This window comes from Biomphalaria glabrata, chromosome 10 (assembly GCF_947242115.1).
Source record: "Biomphalaria glabrata chromosome 10, xgBioGlab47.1, whole genome shotgun sequence".
Taxonomy (NCBI): domain Eukaryota; kingdom Metazoa; phylum Mollusca; class Gastropoda; family Planorbidae; genus Biomphalaria; species Biomphalaria glabrata.
The window spans coordinates 41,097,176-41,115,688 of NC_074720.1; the positions used below are offsets into that span (position 1 = coordinate 41,097,176).

Sequence of the window (18,513 nt, forward strand, 5' to 3'; positions counted from 1 at the left end):
TGTGGAACGGCGTGGCGGACTTTTTGGACTGGGTTCCAGGCATTCTTTCCATCCCAACCCCGAGTGAGAGAAAAAAACAACAAAAGCTCACCCAGGGAAGCCCCGCCGGGCCTGGTTCGCTACTCGTACTTAGCCCTATCTAGTTTCCACCCACTAGACGTTTCCACCTTAGGGCCATGCTGAGGCGACGGGTAGCTGGAATTCCTCTGGGCTAATAACACCAGATGATCCTAATTATACTTGTGACTTTGTATGACTGGTATGACTGTCCAGTATTTTATTTATATATAGTTCATCCATCATGGTCCGATGATTACCACTTTTGTCATCCAGGGGGCTGAGGACTTTACACTGGGGTTTTGTGCCTCCTCATATTGCTGGTGAGACCTATTTGAGCCCGTAATGTTCGGCTGCACACTGGGCAGGTTGGTCGTTCGGTTTGCGTGCTGGACTGTCGTTTGGATTTATCTATTGTTTCTGGGTTCACACCCTGCCTGTTCCCATCCTTTGTCATGCTGAGGGAGGTTTGGACTAGGAAGTAAACTATCTTCAACTCTGAAGGAACATCCAAAACATGTAAAACATTTTACAACATTTTTATTCCAGCTGGAGCTAGTGTCATTCGCCTTGCTTTTTTTCTCTGATGCTTTTCTTCTGCCAGCACTTTAGGGACTCTCCAGTATATTGTCAAGTTGATTCAACCACTTGGCTGTACTGACCTAAACATATTTTTAATTTATATAAATGATTTACCAAATTGCATTGGTTCAGGAACAATAGTCAGATTATTTGCAGACAATTGTATACTATATAGAATAATAAAAACAAGACAAGATACTGAAATTTTACAAAGAGAATTAGATGAGTTACAGAAATGGGAATCAAATTGGAGCATGTCTTTCCACCCAGAAAAATGTCAGTTATTAAAAGTAACAAAAAAACTAAAACAAATTAATTTCACTTATCTTATTCATGGTAAACCAGTAACACAGACTAAAATCGCAAAATACCTAGGTGTTATAATAACTAAAAAACTGTCATGATATCCCCATATTGATGAAACTATTTTAAAAATCAAACAAAGCATTAGGGTTTATTAATAGGAATTTCTATAAATGCTCCTTCTTCCCTAGTGCTATTAGAGTATGGAATGGGTTGCCTTAGCCAGCCAGGAAAACTAATTACTTGGCAGAATTTTCTTTTTTCTGAAGTAATGTCTGCATTTTATAAGATAAGAAGATAAGGTAAAAATTGTCTTTTGTGTTAGTGGCTCTGAGTTCTTATTTAGAGAAATGATAGATAAGCATTGCTTCATCTTGGTAGCAATGTAGATTTGAGATGACTTGGTTAAATTACAATACTATAAAACTGGGCACGACCATAAGCCATAATTCTTTTTGGCATTTATTTGTTTGCGCTTTTATGAGCACTTCTATTTTTTTCCCCCCAGGATTTGCACTCAGAGTACTATAGTGTTAGAAACAAGCCAGTCACATTAACCTGCGAGGCTGTAAATGTGAAGAGCATCTACTTTGAGTGTGATGGGCAGGAAGTTCAGGATACAGAGACCCAGCGGGCCCTGCAGAGCACAGACGAGGAAGGCATGATTGTGTCCACCGTGGTTGTGGCCAGCTTCATAGAGGTGACCAGGCCTGAGGGGGATGATGACTTTGTCTGTTACTGCTTTGCCCCCTACATGGATGAAGTGACCGCGGAGGAAAAGGTCCTGAAAAGTCATCCTGGAATGGTCAAACATGCCTGTAAGTGTGTTTTTTTTTCTCTTTTAACTTCATTAGTCTATCTCAGCGGTTCCCAAACATTTTCCTTCACGGAACACTTGACACATTCAGAGTATTTAGCAGAACACTTTTGCTTAATGTTTTAGGGATCTTTATTCCCATGGTGGCCTACTAGTTAATTATCCCAGTCGTTCAATCAGAAAACGGGTAAGGTTCCAGCTTTTATTTGGCTTGAAAAGGGTCTTGTTAGTAAGCAAAGACCTTGTGTCGTGACCATTGAAGCTGCTGAGTGCAGTTTCTAAAGACCACACACCACAACAAGACAAAAACCTTAGCATGACCAAATACATCAAGATGAAACAAAATCACCACAAAGTCTGATTCACAGCAAGAGTGACATTTTACACCTAACTATTGTGGTTTACAAAATATATCTATTTCAAATGCTCCATCGCACACCATTCAAACTTTTTAATAAAATACTTATCCAACACTAAGCAAGTATGAACAGGTTACCTGACTTAGCCCCGAACACAAATTTCTCAGTTGATTTTAATTATCTAATCAACATAACTTTAGTAAATTGGAGAATGCTTAAGACTCATCTACCTTCATTTTAGATGATTATTTCGTAATTTAAAAGAAAACAAGGAGGTTAAACCTAATTGCACATAAAGACAGAACCTACTTTGGTCCCTTGTAGGTTAAACCCAATAGCACATTAACATTTCAGTAATGAGTCATGTGATGGGACACTATATAATAATTATGTGACCCTGCCTAAAGTACCAAGACCAACTTTCAGTAATGTTCAATACAAACTACCCAAAAATAATGTCTTTTTTTTTTTTTTTTCAGTCTTGAAAAAGAATTTTCAGAATGATCCTGAAGATCAAAGCAAGTCTGTGGGAGACTTTCTTTCTTTGGCTTGTGTCCCTCCCATTGGAAACCCTGCTCCAACAGTAAGTTGAAGCGTGTATGTGTGTCTCTTTGATAGGTCTGTCTTTAGGGAGATGAATCTTGCTGAACCGGGGACCTGGGTTCGAATCCTGGTGAAGACTGGGATTTTTAATTTCGGGATCCACCCAGCTCTAATGGGTACCTGACATTAGTTAGGGAAAAGTAAAGGCGGTTGGTCATTGTGCTGACCACATGACACCCTTGTTAACCGTAGGCCACAGAAACAGATGACCTTTACATCCTCTGCCCTATAGACCATAGGGGAACTTTACTTTTTTTTTGTATTTCCACTACAACAATGAGTAGCTTAAGGTTATGTAGACTTAGCTCTTCCATGCTAGCTCTGATGCTAGGTGAAATAGAATTGATCATTACACAATCTTATGCCATAACTTGATTCTGTATTGTATTCAGTTAGTTTGGGAAAGATAAATTAGTCTTTTCTTTCATCTTTCCTCCCATTTGTCAACATTGTAGACTGCCCTGTAGTTCAGTCTTTTTACAAAATTAGATCACAAAACTAAACCCAATAAAATACTCAGAAAGACACAAAGATAAAGGCACATTCCTTGTTCCATATGCTAAGACAAATTTCTAAAAATGCTCCTTCTTTCCCTAGTGCTATTAGAGCATGGAACGGGTTGCCTGAGACAGCCAATGACTTGGCAGAATTTAAGTCATTGATTAACATGCATGACTAAATTGATCTAGGGACAGGCTTAGGACTTAATCATCTTCTTTTCTGAAGTAATGTCTGCATTTTATAAGATAAGATAAAAGTATTAGCTTCAAAGATACTGTAGAGGATTTAGTCTGTTCTCATGGTCAGTTGTACAATGTAAGATTCCTTCCACTTAAAAGGTCACTTGGACAAGGAATGGAGATAGACTTGATGGTGCCGTCATTGGTCCAGACGGAAGCCTTATCATCCAAGAAGTCAGCACTAATGACGAGGGCGAGTATGTGTGCCATGCAGAAAACGTTGCAGGAAAACGTAGCAGCAAGCCCGCCAGAGTCACAGTCCAGGGTAAGCCGATGTTCACTTTATTGTTCATTCCCAGTCTGATGCTTGATGGCTGAGTAGTAAACCTCTTGGCTTCATGCCTGTAGGACTTGAATTCAATTGCCTGTGAAGACTGGTATTTTGAATATTGGGATGATTTTTAGGACACTACTGAGTCCAACTCTAATGGGTATCTAAAATACATTGGTAAGTAAGTTCTGTTTGTCGTTGTGCTGGCCACATGACACCCTTGTCAACATTCGGCAAAACAAACCAGATGAGCTTTACATCATCTGCCCCCATATGGAAAGGGCACCTTTAAACTTCACAATATGCCTTTATAAGAACTGTATAGATGACATTACATAATCACTATCTAGGTCAGTTATACCTCCAGTTCTATAAGCATGGATATTTTCTAGTCACAGATTAAAGCAACTCTAAGAAAATAAAAGAAACTAAAGTTTTGAATACTAAAAATGTAAAGTTTTGTCAAGCTAGTAAAAAGTATGTTTCAGCTAAAGTTTTTGTCTTTTTGCAGGGAAGCCAACTGAGGAAGAGACAACTGCTCAGGTGACAGAGTCTGTACCTGATCAAAGTAAATATAGCAATACGTATTTACCATCATCTAGTCTCTGTTCAATCTATAAACTCTTATCTGAACATGTTGGTTCAATCTATAAACTCTCATCTGAAAGTGTTGGTTCTATCTATAAACTCTCATCTGAAAGTGTTGGTTCAATCTATAAACTCTCATCTGAAAGTGTTGGTTCAATCTATAAACTCTCATCTGAAAGTGTTGGTTCAATCTATAAACTCTCATCTGAAAGTGGTGGTTCAATCTATGAACTGAAAGTGTTGGTTCAATCTTCAAACTCTCATCTGACAGTGTTGGGAGATTTTGAGTTGAACTCTTCCCAAGCAAAACCCACCAAGTCATTAAGAATAGGCTTCCATTTTTAGCAGTGCTTGATACTGATCATTTTCTACCACTGTCTGTGGTGTGCCAGTTACATGGCCTAGTTTTGACGCTAGTACATTAGTGGAAGTGACTTTAGTAGAACAACAAATTTCCATAAGGATCTATAAAGCAGTCTTAGTCTTAGTCTTAGTCTTAGTCTTAGTCTTAACTTGAAAGCTTAGACTTTCTATGGTGAAGTTATTGTAGAGATAAATACAAAACCCAAAAGGCTACATGCTAGATGGATGTATAGACTACATATATATGTCATATTTAAAGGGGGATCTAACTTGCCTTGATGGGAGACTAGTTGTTATTGAATTCAAAATTATTACAACACTTGTTTCTTTAATTTTTGTAATGTTTCTTTGGTATTTGTCATATTCCTTTGATATTTGCAATGTTCCTTTGGTATTTGTTAATGTTTATTTAATATTTGTCATAATCCTTTGGTATTTGCCATGACCCTTTGATATTTGTCATTTTCCTGTGATATTTTCAATGTTCCTGTTATATTTGCCTTGTTCCTTTGATATTTGTCATGTACCTTTGATGTTTGTCATGTTCCTTTGATATTTGTCAGGTTCCTTTGATGTGTCATATTTCTTAATAGTCAGATTCTTTTATATATTTTTTTTTTTTCATGTTCCTTGATATTTGTCATGTTACTTGGAAATTTGTCATTTTCATTTGAGAATTTCCCTGTTCATATAATGGTAAATTCAAATGTTTGTTTTATCCCCTAGAAGTAAACTGTGCTGTGGAACTTCATAGGTGTTTTGAACTTACTGGATGCAGGTGAGACTGTTATTAATAAAACTATAACTAAAAATGTGTTTTTCTTAGCTTCAAAATACCTTACCTTAATACAGTGTTTCCCCAAACTTTTGACCTATGTGTACCCCTTTTTATAATGTTTGTAATGTTGAGTACCATTCACCCTTCCCCACCCCCAGCCACACTTCAATTTATTAACAGAACATAATAAATGGGTTTTTAACAAAAATCAGCATAGTTAATGAGGTGCAACGAAATCTTCTGTAGCCCTGGGGGTATGCGTACCCCACTTTGGGAATCACTGCCTTAAAATGATGCCTGCAGGGTAGCAGGGCAATTGAATCAGGTCTCCAGTAATGACAGAATGGAACAAGTCTCTTAACCTTTTTTTATTTTCTGTGCAATCCCCTTCCCCTCTGTAAAAAGTAAATCCCTCACTATTGATTTGTAAATACAGCCTCATTTCTCAGGGGGGTCTAGCAGAGTATTTGACGCTGGGGGAATAGCGTCTGCAGTTTAATTAAACAACACACACATTAGTATTTCATATATTCTATGTGCCACAAAATAAATTGTATGGATTGAATAGTTGTATAATGTGCTTCAAAAATAATGATGGTCCTGAGAACATGCACTCATTTTTTATGTCGTTGAGGAAGGTCTCAAGCTTGAGAAAACCAAACAATTGTTCAGGATAAAACTGCCGTTCATTGTATATTAATAAGTAGAATGTTTGGATGCTAAAATTAAGTGTTCATAAATCAGACATGCGATTTTTGAAAAGTGTATGATTAACCTGTGAATAGTTCTAGTATATAAGAACAATGCCCTTGAATATCTATGGATGTATTTCAGTGAACAAGAACTGTTTGAGAACTGTATTAAGTCCTACACAGATTTGTGCACACTAACAGAGGAACTTCAATCAGAAATTCAAAGCAAACAAGCCCAAAAGCGTGAAGATTGTGCTGCTGGTAAGTTCTTACTGTTACTTTGATATGTAAAGCAATAAGTTGAAAAACCTCTTTCAAACCTTGGCTCATCTGCTTCTTTGGTAAACAGTTAACGAGGGTGCCACTTAATGACCACATTGAGCATCTGTTTTTACCCTCCAGATATTTTCAGATACTGAGGTGTGTAGACAGGGGTGTAGCTAGGAATTTCCTATTGTTCGGGAGGGGGGGTGACCTCTTTAGGGGCCCCCACATTTTGCGTAATATTTAATTTTTAATGTAAAAAAACCCCACTCATTTGGGGGGCCCGGGGAGATTTTCCAATTCCCCCCCTCCCCCCCCACCATAGCTACGCCACTGTGTGTAGACTAGTGGGGGTCCAGATAATTTGAAAGCTCAAATACCAGTCTTCGTTGAGATTTGAATTTGTGACCTTTTTGTTCGTGTAAGCAGAGCACGCCTCGGCTACCACAGTACCACCATTCTCCTATGCAATCCTTTATTGGCTTCTTCGGCAGCTTTGGTAGCCGGGGACTTGTTTCTAGTTGCAAGATTAGGCCTTGAAGTCTTGTAGGTGTGGATAAGTTAGCTGTCTTATTTTGTTGTTGCTCTCTATTTCATGGGGACATTGTCTCAAGTAGTGATGCCATCATTATTTTATTTGAAACAAGTAAACACAAATGTCTTGTACATTAGAACTCAGATCGAAGTATTTGAAATGCTTGCCTAATGTACTAAAGGTATTTCATTCAATACAGTGTGTACTAAATGAGGAGGTAGCAGAGAAGGGTAGACAAGTGAAAGGATGGTAGGAATGTAATCTGAAATAAAAGACACATGCTAGTGTGATACAGAGGTGCAGTGGCTGAGTGGTAAAGCGCTTGGTTCCTTGGTTAGAATCCTGGTCAAAACTGGGATTTTTGGTTCTAATGGGTTCCTGATGAAAAGTATGAGTTGTTTGTTGTTGTGCTGGCCACATGACACCCTCATTTACTGTGGGCCAAAGAAACAGATGACCTTTAACACCATCAGCCTTATAGATTGTAAGTTCTAAATTGGAAATTTACTTAAGTGGGATACATTTTTGTTGGGTATGTTAGCTTGTCTTTTTCAACTTCATCTTGTGTTGCTCTTTAGAGCTCTAGAAGTGGCACAGAAGTTAGCTTCAGTAAGTAAAAACGTAACAACAAAACAACAACACCATGATATAGGTAACAACATCATATTGGTTTTTACTTCTACTAACCAAATATTTATCAGCTAATACTATTGGATTTTGATTCGGGGTGCCTCTGAGTCCACCCTGCTCTAATAAGGTACCTGATATTAGTTTGGGAAAGGAAAGGCAGTTGGTCATTGTGCTGGCCACATGACACTCTTGTTAACCATGGGCCATAGAAATAGATGACCTTCATCATATTGGTTTTTACTTCTACTAACCAAATATTTATCAGCTAATACTATTGGATTTTGATTCGGGTGCCTCTGAGTCCACCCTGCTCTAATAAGGTACCTGATATTAGTTTGGGAAAGGAAAGGCAGTTGGTCATTGTGCTGGCCACATGACACTCTTGTTAACCATGGGCCATAGAAATAGATGACCTTCATCATATTGGTTTTTACTTCTACTAACCAAATATTTATCAGCTAATACTATTGGATTTTGATTCGGGTGCCTCTGAGTCCACCCTGCTCTAATAAGGTACCTGATATTAGTTTGGGAAAGGAAAGGCAGTTGGTCATTGTGCTGGCCACATGACACTCTTGTTAACCATGGGCCATAGAAATAGATGACCTTTACAACTTCTGCCTTATAGATTGCAAGGTCTGAAAGGGGAACTATACTTTACTTTTAGAGTTGATGTATGTTCTGGTCTTTGCTTCAGTGAATTGGATTTTTAAAAATTGTTCTTTTTTTTTCAGCTGGTTGTGCTACAATTAATAAGTGTAAAGGAATCTCCTCCAATCAGCCAGAGACAGATCAGAGCTCAGATATTTTGGACTTGAAATATGCTTGCCAGTAAGGAAGCTTAACAGAAATTAAATATTGTACATAGGGCTGGGCTTAAAAAGCCTCCTGACTACCATAGCCAAGGAAAATAATGTATGACTTTTGAAACTCTAATAGAGTGTCTTTTTATTTGTCTTGACAGGAACATAGAGGACTTTGTGGACTGTGTGAACAGAGAGATGGACATTTGTGGTGTAGAAAATAACACCGATCTCCAAACGCCTTTGTCACTAATGAACCAATACTGCTCTTCTGGTCAGTGTTAGTTTAAGATTTCATTCTTTAACAAATAAAAAAGGTTGGTGAGTCAAAGCAAGAGATTGTCATCTGCATGCCTAGGGCTCTTATGTCCCTTTGCAGTATTTTATTTCTTGGGCCTGTGGTCTTGCTTCATTCATTTATAGTGTTTTCTCATGTAATTTATCTTATTATTTTTAAATTGTTGGCCTCCTTCAGTTGTAATGACTGTGGTTCATCTCTAGGACACTTTTTAATGTGATTCTGGAGCCCTGTTTTGGAGAGACACTCCCATCCACATATTTATCTTATCTTTTTAAATTGTTGGCCTCCTTCAGTCGTAATGACTGTGGTTCATCTCTAGGACACTTTTTAATGTGATTCTGGAGCCCTGTTTTGGAGAGACAATCCGTCCACATATATTGTGCAGGTTAAGGTGGTTATTAGTTTGGTGGTAGAAGAGCTGGCCATTTTTTGTATGGCGCGCTTTTCTTCCAGAGCTGAGGCCCATGCTTTTCCACTATCAGTAGCTTTCTTGGTCGCCATCTCTCTCCTTGTAGTGCGGTCTAGGGCTATGTCTTCCTAATGGTCATTATCATTGTTTACTGTTTTGAGGTCCTGTTTGATTACATCCATGTAACGGAGGTGGGGGCGAACAGTTTTTTTCTTGAGCCAGACGCAAGATGCCCGTAAAGAATGACTTTTGGGATGCAATTTTCTTCCATCCGACATAGATGACCTAGCCATCCCAGGCAGCATTGTCTCAGGACTGTAAAAATGCTGGGAAGACCCATTTGTAGACATTCCATCTAAACAGAAGAGAATGATATCCTAGACATTCTCTTTGCTTATCTCTTCTGTAAACTATACATGTGATTTTTCTTGCCTGTCTTTTTCCTGGCTGATTCAGGCCCCCCCTTTTCTTTGCTATGATAGCACTAGAGAAAAAGAAGCACTCATACAAATTTGTTCTAGCATATGGAATAAGAAATGTGCCTTTATCTTAAAGCCTTTCATAAATATATTTTAACTACATAAGCTGCAGGAAAACATTTTTTTATTTTTTTCATGTTTGCCTTTAATAGTTAGATAAATCTAATGCTTGAAAACATTTATGAAGGTGGGTACTAAATACTGAACTAAATATTTAGTTTTTAATTTCAAAGAAAAAAGTTCAAATATTTCTGACAAAACAACTCGGTAAACCATAAACCAGTGTAGCATGAGCAATAACTTTTTGCTTTAGTATATTAGTTAAACTATATTCTCGGTTCAATTCAACTGTTTATTCTCCTCCTATGCAGTGGACTTTGGAGTGGAGTCTGTGGAGAATTGTCAAAGTCTTAGACAGTGTATGATAAAGCCATCAAACTCTCCAAATACAAAAGTCCAGTGGTGCAGGTCAGTGAGTCTATGTTTACTTGATTTTAGCTTAGCAATTTTCCTCTTATCAAAAATGTTTGTCTGTTAAGACGACACCAAGATAGAACCTTTTTTTTTTTTTTACAAAGCTTATATCAACTCACTTTTGTCTGTCTGTCTGGTAAAAAGTTTGTACACGTTATTTCTCTGACATCCAATCTCTGATCAAGCTGAAATTTTGCACAATTATTTCTTTACCTGAAAACACAAGAATCAATTGAAAAAATATAACCAATTAGTAAATAACGTATTGGTAATTAATTATTTGAATGGTGTCTTGAACAAAGGAAAGAAATAGTACTTCTCTGAAGTGGTGATATAAGCTGAATTAGTCTCCTTTATAGGTCACTGCTTTTAAGTAAGTTTAAAACAAACAATACATAACTAAACTATTTTTTATAATTATAAGCACCACATTAGCAGAGTGGTTAGTATGTCGGCTTGAGGAGGCATAAGCCATGAGTTTGAATTCAGGTCGTTCTTCCCCCTTTTTTGTAAATACTTTTAAAAACTGATTATGGTAAAATTCACCCAGATCTCCTTTTCTTTCGCCCCAATTTTCTTACTCCCCAATTTTCTTAACTGGTCCAGATAAGTGATAGGATCTTAGCGTAGTGAGAAAGCTAAATAGCCCTAACCAAAAACAATTGGTAAAAATATTTTTAATCTTACAGATTTATTGTTGTTGGACTAGAACTATTACAATTTAATTACGTATCCTTTTCAATTTTATTATCATTTTATTTTCAAAAAGCATATTAGCTCATTGTAATTTTGTTTTACTGGGCCATAAAAATATAATAAGATTAATTTGTACTTTACCTGGTCAAGTGGTATGTACTTTAGACTTTTGTCCAGTAATCCCAAGTTTGAACCATGCCATCCTGCAAAGGATTAGGACTTGGACAAACAGTCTTAATTTCTCAAGGAAAACCCGTAGAACCAACTAGCTGATGAAATAAACTAAATGTGGCTTCCTCCAGTCATGAAGAGACTATGGATTATCTCATAGAAATGATAGTAGCTAGGGTCAGGAGGATGTTACCCAAACAGCATTTCCCCCTCTTCTTGCAGATGATGTGTTTAAAAGAACAACAGTTGCCTAAAAATAAACTTTATAGAATCCTAAATGCTGCTGGTAAAATCATTGGCAAAAAACAAACCCCATTTGGGCAGTTGTTTGAGACAAACATCTATAAAAAAAGCTAACAAGATCCTCGAAATAAAGAATCACCCTTTGTGTCAGGATTTTGTGATTTTACCATCACAAAAGAGATACAAGACACGGATAGCAAAGACAAACAGACACAAACACTCTTTTGTTCCCCTGGCAATCAAATCATTAAATAAGAACAATCTGGTATAAACTTTGTCACATGTAAATTATGAGTGAGTCTGGTGTGAATGTACACTTTGGTTTCTTATAGTTATAATGTTTTTTTATTTGGTGTAATGCACCAATTGTAAGACAAATTTCCATACGAACAATAAAGATTATTATTATTATTATTATACATCACAGATTCTGACAGTTACTCTTAAGTAGCTTGCAGCACACCTAAATGTACACATTGGTCAATCTTCACATCATGGAGTTTATGTATTGTTATCAATCTCATTTCATTTGCTGTTGTTATACACCTCAATCTTCATAAAGGCTAATGATTCCATGGACCGAAAGCAATGCTGTCTTGTTGTCTGATCTATCCAAACTGCTACTTTAAGTCCTAGTGTTTATTTTCCTATGTAACAATACTTTCAGTGCTATTTTTCCCCTAACCTATCCCTTAGTCTGTTGGACCTTTGGGGCACCATGCAAGATTCGTTGCCCATCTTTCTCCATTCCTGTCTTTTGCCTTAGTTAGAACCTCTTTCAATGGCAGGCGCTTCCATTCTTTTATGTTGTCTTCCCATAGCTTTCTCTGTCTGCCTCTTCTTCTTTGTCCTGGTACTGTTCCCTTAAGGAAGGTCTTTGCGAGCCCCAAAATTCTTGTAATATGGCCATAGATTTTTAGCTTCCTTTTTTTACGATAATTAGCAGGTCATTATGGGGTCCGATCGCTGCAGTAACCCTGTATCTAATCTCTTGGTTTGTGATGCGGCCTTTAAATGGAATACCAAGGATCCTTCTGTAGCATCTCAATTCCATTGCTACGATCCTCCTCTCTAGCTCTGCAGTCAGCATCCAAGACTCACAAGCATATAAAAATGTGGCCATGACAAGGGAGCGCATCAGTCTGATTTTGGTGCCCAGGGCTGAGCCTTTGTCTTTCCATATTATTTCAAGTTTTGAAAGGCTACTGTGGACTTAGCAATTTGAGTCAGTAGTTCAGGTTTTGTTCCCTCATCTGAGACAATAGCTCCTAGGTATTTGAAGCTGCTAACACTAGCCAGCTTTTCACCTCCAATAGTGATGCCCCTTTTAAAGCATTGTTGGCTATTGGTCATAATTTGTTTTTTTACCGCATTTTTGATGTGGTAGTCTTGTCAATGCACATCACCAGGTCAGCTAGTTCTTCTTCTGTCCCTGCTGGGCCATCAATGTCATCTGCGAAGCCCAAGCTAGTAATTCTTCTTCCTCCAATGCTTACAGTACCTTCATAACCCTTGAGGGCATCTTCCATTATCCTTTCAAGGAAGATATTGAAGAGTGTCGGTGAAAGTAGGCAGCCTTGTCTTACTCCAACTGTGGTTTTGAACTAGTCCCCAATATTATTGTTGAAGTACACCGCACTGGTGGCATCCTTGTAGAGGTTCTGGATAACTTTATATTTTTATTTATGTTGTGCATTTCCATTGTCGCCCAGAGGGTCCCATGCCATACTCGATTGAAAGCTTTCTTGAAATCAATAAAGACATGGAAAAGATTCTCTTGGTGTTGGAGGTATTTTTCACAGAGTATTCTGAGGTTTAGGATTTGTTCTGTTGCGCTGCAACTTTGTCTAAAACCCGCTTGTTCTTCTGATATAATTTTGTCTGCTATCGGTTTTAGCCAGTTTAATATAATTTTAATACTGTCATTCTCTAGCTCATTTTTTTTGTTACTTATTTGAACCAGTATTTTGTATTGTGTATTGAGTATTTTGCTTTTTTTTTTGTATTTATTATTTTATTACTATTCCTTTTTTTTTTTCAGTTTAACAATGTTTATCAACCAGTGTTACGCTAAGGCCCTAGAAGAATGCCAGATTGCTGACAGTGAAATTAAAAAAGCTGCATTAGCTCAGATAAATGATGCCTGTCAACAAGGTTGGTCATGGAGGCTAGACAATATCAATATTTGATTGATTATTAAACTGAATTTAGGAATGAGTAAGACTGAACATTTGAGTGTAATGACTTCACATTTATAAAAGAGTGACTGTAATTCATTTTTGTGTGTGTTTTATATCTAATTTTCTTTCATTTTGTGTGTTCAGCTGTCGCTTCATCAACCCCAGGATTGGAGACTGATACCGCAAAACCAGGTGAACCTGGAAGTGAACCTCAGCCAGAGGGAGAGCCAGAACCTACTGTAGAGCCAACAGAAGGTAAGACTACAAGAGAAGATGATGAAGATGGTGAAGATGGTAAGACTGTTGAGAGTAGTCTCCCTGAAGCTACCACCAGCAAGGATATGGGTAACGAAGATGAGGAGGAGGAGGATACGGCCAGGACCACTCCCATGCCAATAGGGTCAGAGAGTGAGGAGAGTGAGGAGGATCAGTCTGCGTCGAAGCCCAGTGGCTCAGAGGATGACAAAAACAGTGTCAAGAAAGACATGAGCCAAAATGAGGTTGACAATACAGAGGAAAGCGCTAACCCAGAAACAGGACCAGATGATGATGACGATGATAATGAGGAGGATCAGTCAGCAAATAAAGATGAAAAAAATGAAGAAGATGGTAAACCTGAGCCATCAGCAAATGAAGATAGTCCAGGCGAAGGTGAGACCCTTCCAACCAATGTATGCCAGCCTCTAACCCTGCCACCTCCTATATGAATGTGTAAAGACTAAACCAAACCTGGCTCCCAAGATTATCTCCCCAACACCACCACCCCCCTCCCACCCCGTACATTTCATTTCTTTGTTTTAATCCCTTTTTTTTTTTTTTTGGTCATCTTAAATCAACCATTCCAGTTTGAATCAACTTTACACAATTATAAGGGGCCTGTAACCAGACGCATCGCCAACTCAATGTTGTATGTAACCAGACCTTGTGGGCTTCAGACACATTAGGGTGGGGGGGTGAACTGTTGCCTCCCACATTTTGTTTCAAAGCTTTCTTTTCTGTTTCATTTTTATTTGCTTGTTAAAGTCAAATGTCAAGCCGAAGATTGTGCTTTGTTCCTGACCTAAAGTGGTTAAGGGCTGTTCCAACTCACTTTTGGTTTGCTGGCTCTTTATTACTCCTCCCTCATGTTGCCTTTTGTTTGCTTGCAGTAATCTTGTTGCATTGTTATTTATTTGGTATTGTTTCCATGTTCTGGGGCTGATTCTACCTGGAGAGAATGACTCCTGATTGTTGGCTCAGTATAGGGTCAAAGACTAATTAGTAGTAGTAGTACTAAAAAAGAAAGGGAAGAATATGTTGCAGGATCTGGAGAAAATAAGTACCAGTACTGAACTAATTGTTGGGGGGGGGGGGGATAGGGAGATATTATTGTTGTAGTTAGAATATGAATAATAACTAATGTTAATAAGAAAAAACAGCTACATTGCTTTCAGAAATCATATTGTGATAAAATTACTACTACAGTATGTTCATAATAGATATGGTATAGTCAAAACAGAAGTTAGTGTTTGGTTCTTACTTTGCTTGCCTTTGATAATCAGACTTTGCAACACTTGTACTGCTAAAGGGAGGATATTTTAGTCAAAGCTTATTTTTAAAAAAAACTAGACCAGGGCTAGTACACACAAGTATGCAGTTAGTATTGAGCAGTCATTTAAGGCATAGGTATCTTCTTATGACTGACCAAGTTATGTCAGAAACATTTGAGCGGTCGTCATCTTAAGGGTAGGTTCTGAAATCTGGTTGAACAATCAGATACATGACAAGATCAAAAAAACTATGATGCTCTTTAAAGTTCCATCAATAGCCATTCTGTCAAGATTATTCAACCTTGATTAGGAATAGTTTTGTATTTTAATAAAACAACTGTATAGAAAATACAGTAAACATGCATATATGTGTACCTCACGGGACCATGTAAAACAAAGGATCAACGACCAACACACTTTTATTTAAAATGAAAAGGGCACTAACATTACCCCATTTTTCTTTGCCTGACATCACCGCCCCATTCCGATTTCCCGCGCTTTTACACCAGCGTAGCTCATTTCTTTTCTGCCTTGATAGAGAACAACATCAGACAGATAAGTTAACTTTAGACTATTTTGTGTTTATTGTTTGTCATTTTTTAGTTTGTTTTGTAGCTGATGAAGGCCTCGTGGCCCAAACGTCCTTTGTTTTACTTGGTCCGGCAGGGTTACGTATATGCACATTTATTGTATTTTCTATACAGTCGTTCACCCCTGCAGCAGTATATCTTTGTTTTTGAGTTACAAAAACAAGTTGGCAAATTTTCATAGCTTCTACTGTGACTAGTTTGTAAGGCATCCATAATGTTTGAACACAGCCATAAAGCACCCACAATTTTTGAACACAGCCAATGTGTATCATTTTATCCTCCATGGCCACTCTAGGGCCTCTAAGCAGCCAGCTCCTGTCTTGCCAAACTTTTGGTCAAGAATAAACATAGGGGGAGTGGGGGGGGGGTGCTCTTTAAGGTTCAGCTTGGAGCATCTTAAACCAATGTTATAACTGCATGTGTCACCAGGCGCTTGTGTCAGTGTTGTTCTGTTCAGTCTATGTTGTATATAGCTTGCTGATATTTCCATCCTGGATGCATCCACTATTGTAACATATTAATTATATGGAGACTTAACTTTGATAATCTTTCATATGTGTAGCTAACTTAATCATTCAATAACATGACTTTGTCTTTCATCACTGTAAGTATTAATATCATAACATATTAATGAATACCATATACATAAATAAATATATATACATTTACTATTATTACCATAGTTTAACATTGCTGGCAATTTCTTTACAAAAATCCAACTCATAATGTATAGCATAATGGTATGGAACGGATCTATATTTATATAATATATGTATTTCCTGTGAAACCCTTGTATATTTTAATGAAATCTCTTGACCTGACTTTCACATCTAAGAATTAACTCCCTTCAACTTTACTCCCTCATGTATGACCTGTCTTAACTCTATGCTTGTTCTTTAATTACTTCCCTTACTCTCCAGACTAAAGAGTTCAATGTGTAATGATATTTTTGTGACTTAGTTATTGGAACCTTGCCTTTTAACTGATGGATAGAAAGAAACTTCTTGACATTGACCAGTCCAGTCCCATTCTTTCAGAGTGTTTAATCAGCGGTTTCAATTCTCTCTTCCTGCATGCTTTCTTGACATTGGATTTGGTATTCTTAGCTATTAGTGATCAGGTACACTCTAAACTATCAGTGCATTGCTGTTTGTTGTTCCAGCCTGTAACTACGCTGGGATTGCTAGACTTAGATTTTCCGTGTCGTTCGTCACATTGAGCTGCAAGCTGTCTCCAAAGAAATCAGTCCACCGGCAATGTTTGCAGCCTCTTCCAAACCGGTGTCCACTGCCCCGAGATCTTCCGTTAAGCTGGGGGCCATGTTATACGAGGATGTCCCTGTTTGCACTTTCCTTGGGGTCGTGCAATTTGTTGTGTTGGAGAACATGTCCGCTTGGATTTCTGGGTTGCCTTACTAGAAACATTCTTTAAAGAAGGACCGTCTGTGTTTTATATGTATATTTATTAGTTTACTTCTATCCTGAAAGGTTTCTAAATTTAATGAGTTTACTTATCTTATGAGATACAGACGTTACTTCAAAAAAGAGGATTACATCCTATGCTAGTTCCTATGTCAATGATGTCATGCATGTTAATCAATTAATTAAATTCTGCCAAGTCATTGGTTTTCCTGGCTGGCTCAGGCAACCCATTCCATGCTGGAATAGCACTAGGGAAGAAGGAGTATTTGTACAAATCTGTCCTAGTATATGGAACAAGGAATGTGCTATTTCCATTGTGTCTTTCTGGGTATTTTATTAGGTTTTATTTATTTATTTGTCACATCTCAATAGAAGCTAATAAAGAAATCATTGTGTTAAATTCCATATGAAAGTTTTGCTTAGGATCAATGAAGACGATGAGTTCTGACCTATATAAGTTTATTGATGCTTTACTAGAACTTAATTAGATTTGGCAGTAAGGTCTTTTTAATAAGCACTGTGGTTATTTGTTTTGGTTAAATTAATGAATGGACTAGAAGATTTAGTTCATAACATATTTTCCCCCCAGGCGCAGGAAATTTTCATGGTGGGTAGCTATAAATAGAGCTAGCTTGGTGTATCCATTGTATAGAATAGAGGAAGTGCTGATAATCTATGGATTTTAAAATGTTAAAGCACATATTTGTGTACACTTTAAAGCCATGTAAAATCATGTTTCTATTAGCTCTTTCGCTTAGATCACAAATTAATTCTTATTATTAAGTTGGTGACAGTGACCTTTCAATATGGCGTCCTTGACATTGTTTAATTTGTCCATTTATTTCAAAATCTCCCCCAATGTTCTTTTTTATTCCCTTTAATTTAGGTTTCCTTATACCACCTCTCCATTTCCCCATATTGTTTTCTCTTGCAAACTGGAACTGCACTAAGAGATGACTGCATTTAAACTTTAAGAATCTCCAGTCATTTTATCAACTTGCCCAAACAAAATGCTTATGAAATCAAAATGTTTGTTTTTATTTCTATAACTCCTTTGATAATCAACATGACTGGGTTTTGTAAGAGAAATGAACTATTCTGTTTGATACATTGGTAGGTTCTAATGTCAGGTCTATTGCTATTCAAGAATAGCATCATTTATGTTCATATATCATTCTGCTATATATTATTCCTTGTTTGGTTCATAATGAAACATACTTGCCCTGTTGTTTAGTCCATAAGTAAGAGCTAATTTTATCCTCCTCCCAAAAGATAAATGTATGATTTGTTTCTTTAACCTTTTTTTCTAGATGTATAGTAGAGATATATTGTTAGTCAGATCTAGTGAAGTGTTTCTATAGAAATCATAGAGCTGCACCACATGAGTGCAGGAATAAGTTACAGGAATCATTTACCCTGAGATACACTCTAGTCTGTAAGTCCAGTAGAGAATTCACTAATCTACAATGATATATTTGAACACAGTCACCAGTTGGCCAGCATAGGCGGCATAGCTGCAGTGAAGTGTTCAGCAAGTAACCTTTTCCGATTAACCTTTTACTTAGAGGAGTGATCCTTCATTGTCCTTATGTGAATTGTTAAACAACATTGCCTTATTCTTTGATGTTGGAATGC

The 18,513-nt window shown here is 37.4% G+C and overlaps 1 protein-coding gene across 5 annotated transcripts in view; it reads left to right on the forward strand.

The window, feature by feature from the left end:
- The window catches only part of LOC106079641 (hemicentin-2-like), a 142,230-nt gene that overhangs the window by 120,659 nt on the left and 3,058 nt on the right, over positions 1-18,513 (forward strand). For 3 of the 5 annotated variants that reach the window (XM_056043534.1, XM_056043533.1, XM_056043532.1), the window contains 11 exons: positions 1,451-1,760; positions 2,598-2,701; positions 3,561-3,726; positions 4,244-4,300; positions 5,410-5,461; positions 6,296-6,414; positions 8,317-8,413; positions 8,547-8,659; positions 9,946-10,042; positions 13,200-13,312; positions 13,483-13,989. In XM_056043534.1, the coding sequence (XP_055899509.1) occupies positions 1,451-1,760; positions 2,598-2,701; positions 3,561-3,726; positions 4,244-4,300; positions 5,410-5,461; positions 6,296-6,414; positions 8,317-8,413; positions 8,547-8,659; positions 9,946-10,042; positions 13,200-13,312; positions 13,483-13,989 (1,735 nt within the window). The remainder of the gene's footprint in view (positions 1-1,450; positions 1,761-2,597; positions 2,702-3,560; positions 3,727-4,243; positions 4,301-5,409; positions 5,462-6,295; positions 6,415-8,316; positions 8,414-8,546; positions 8,660-9,945; positions 10,043-13,199; positions 13,313-13,482; positions 13,990-18,513) is intronic. The other 2 variants (XM_056043535.1, XM_056043536.1) reach the window with 2 other exon arrangements.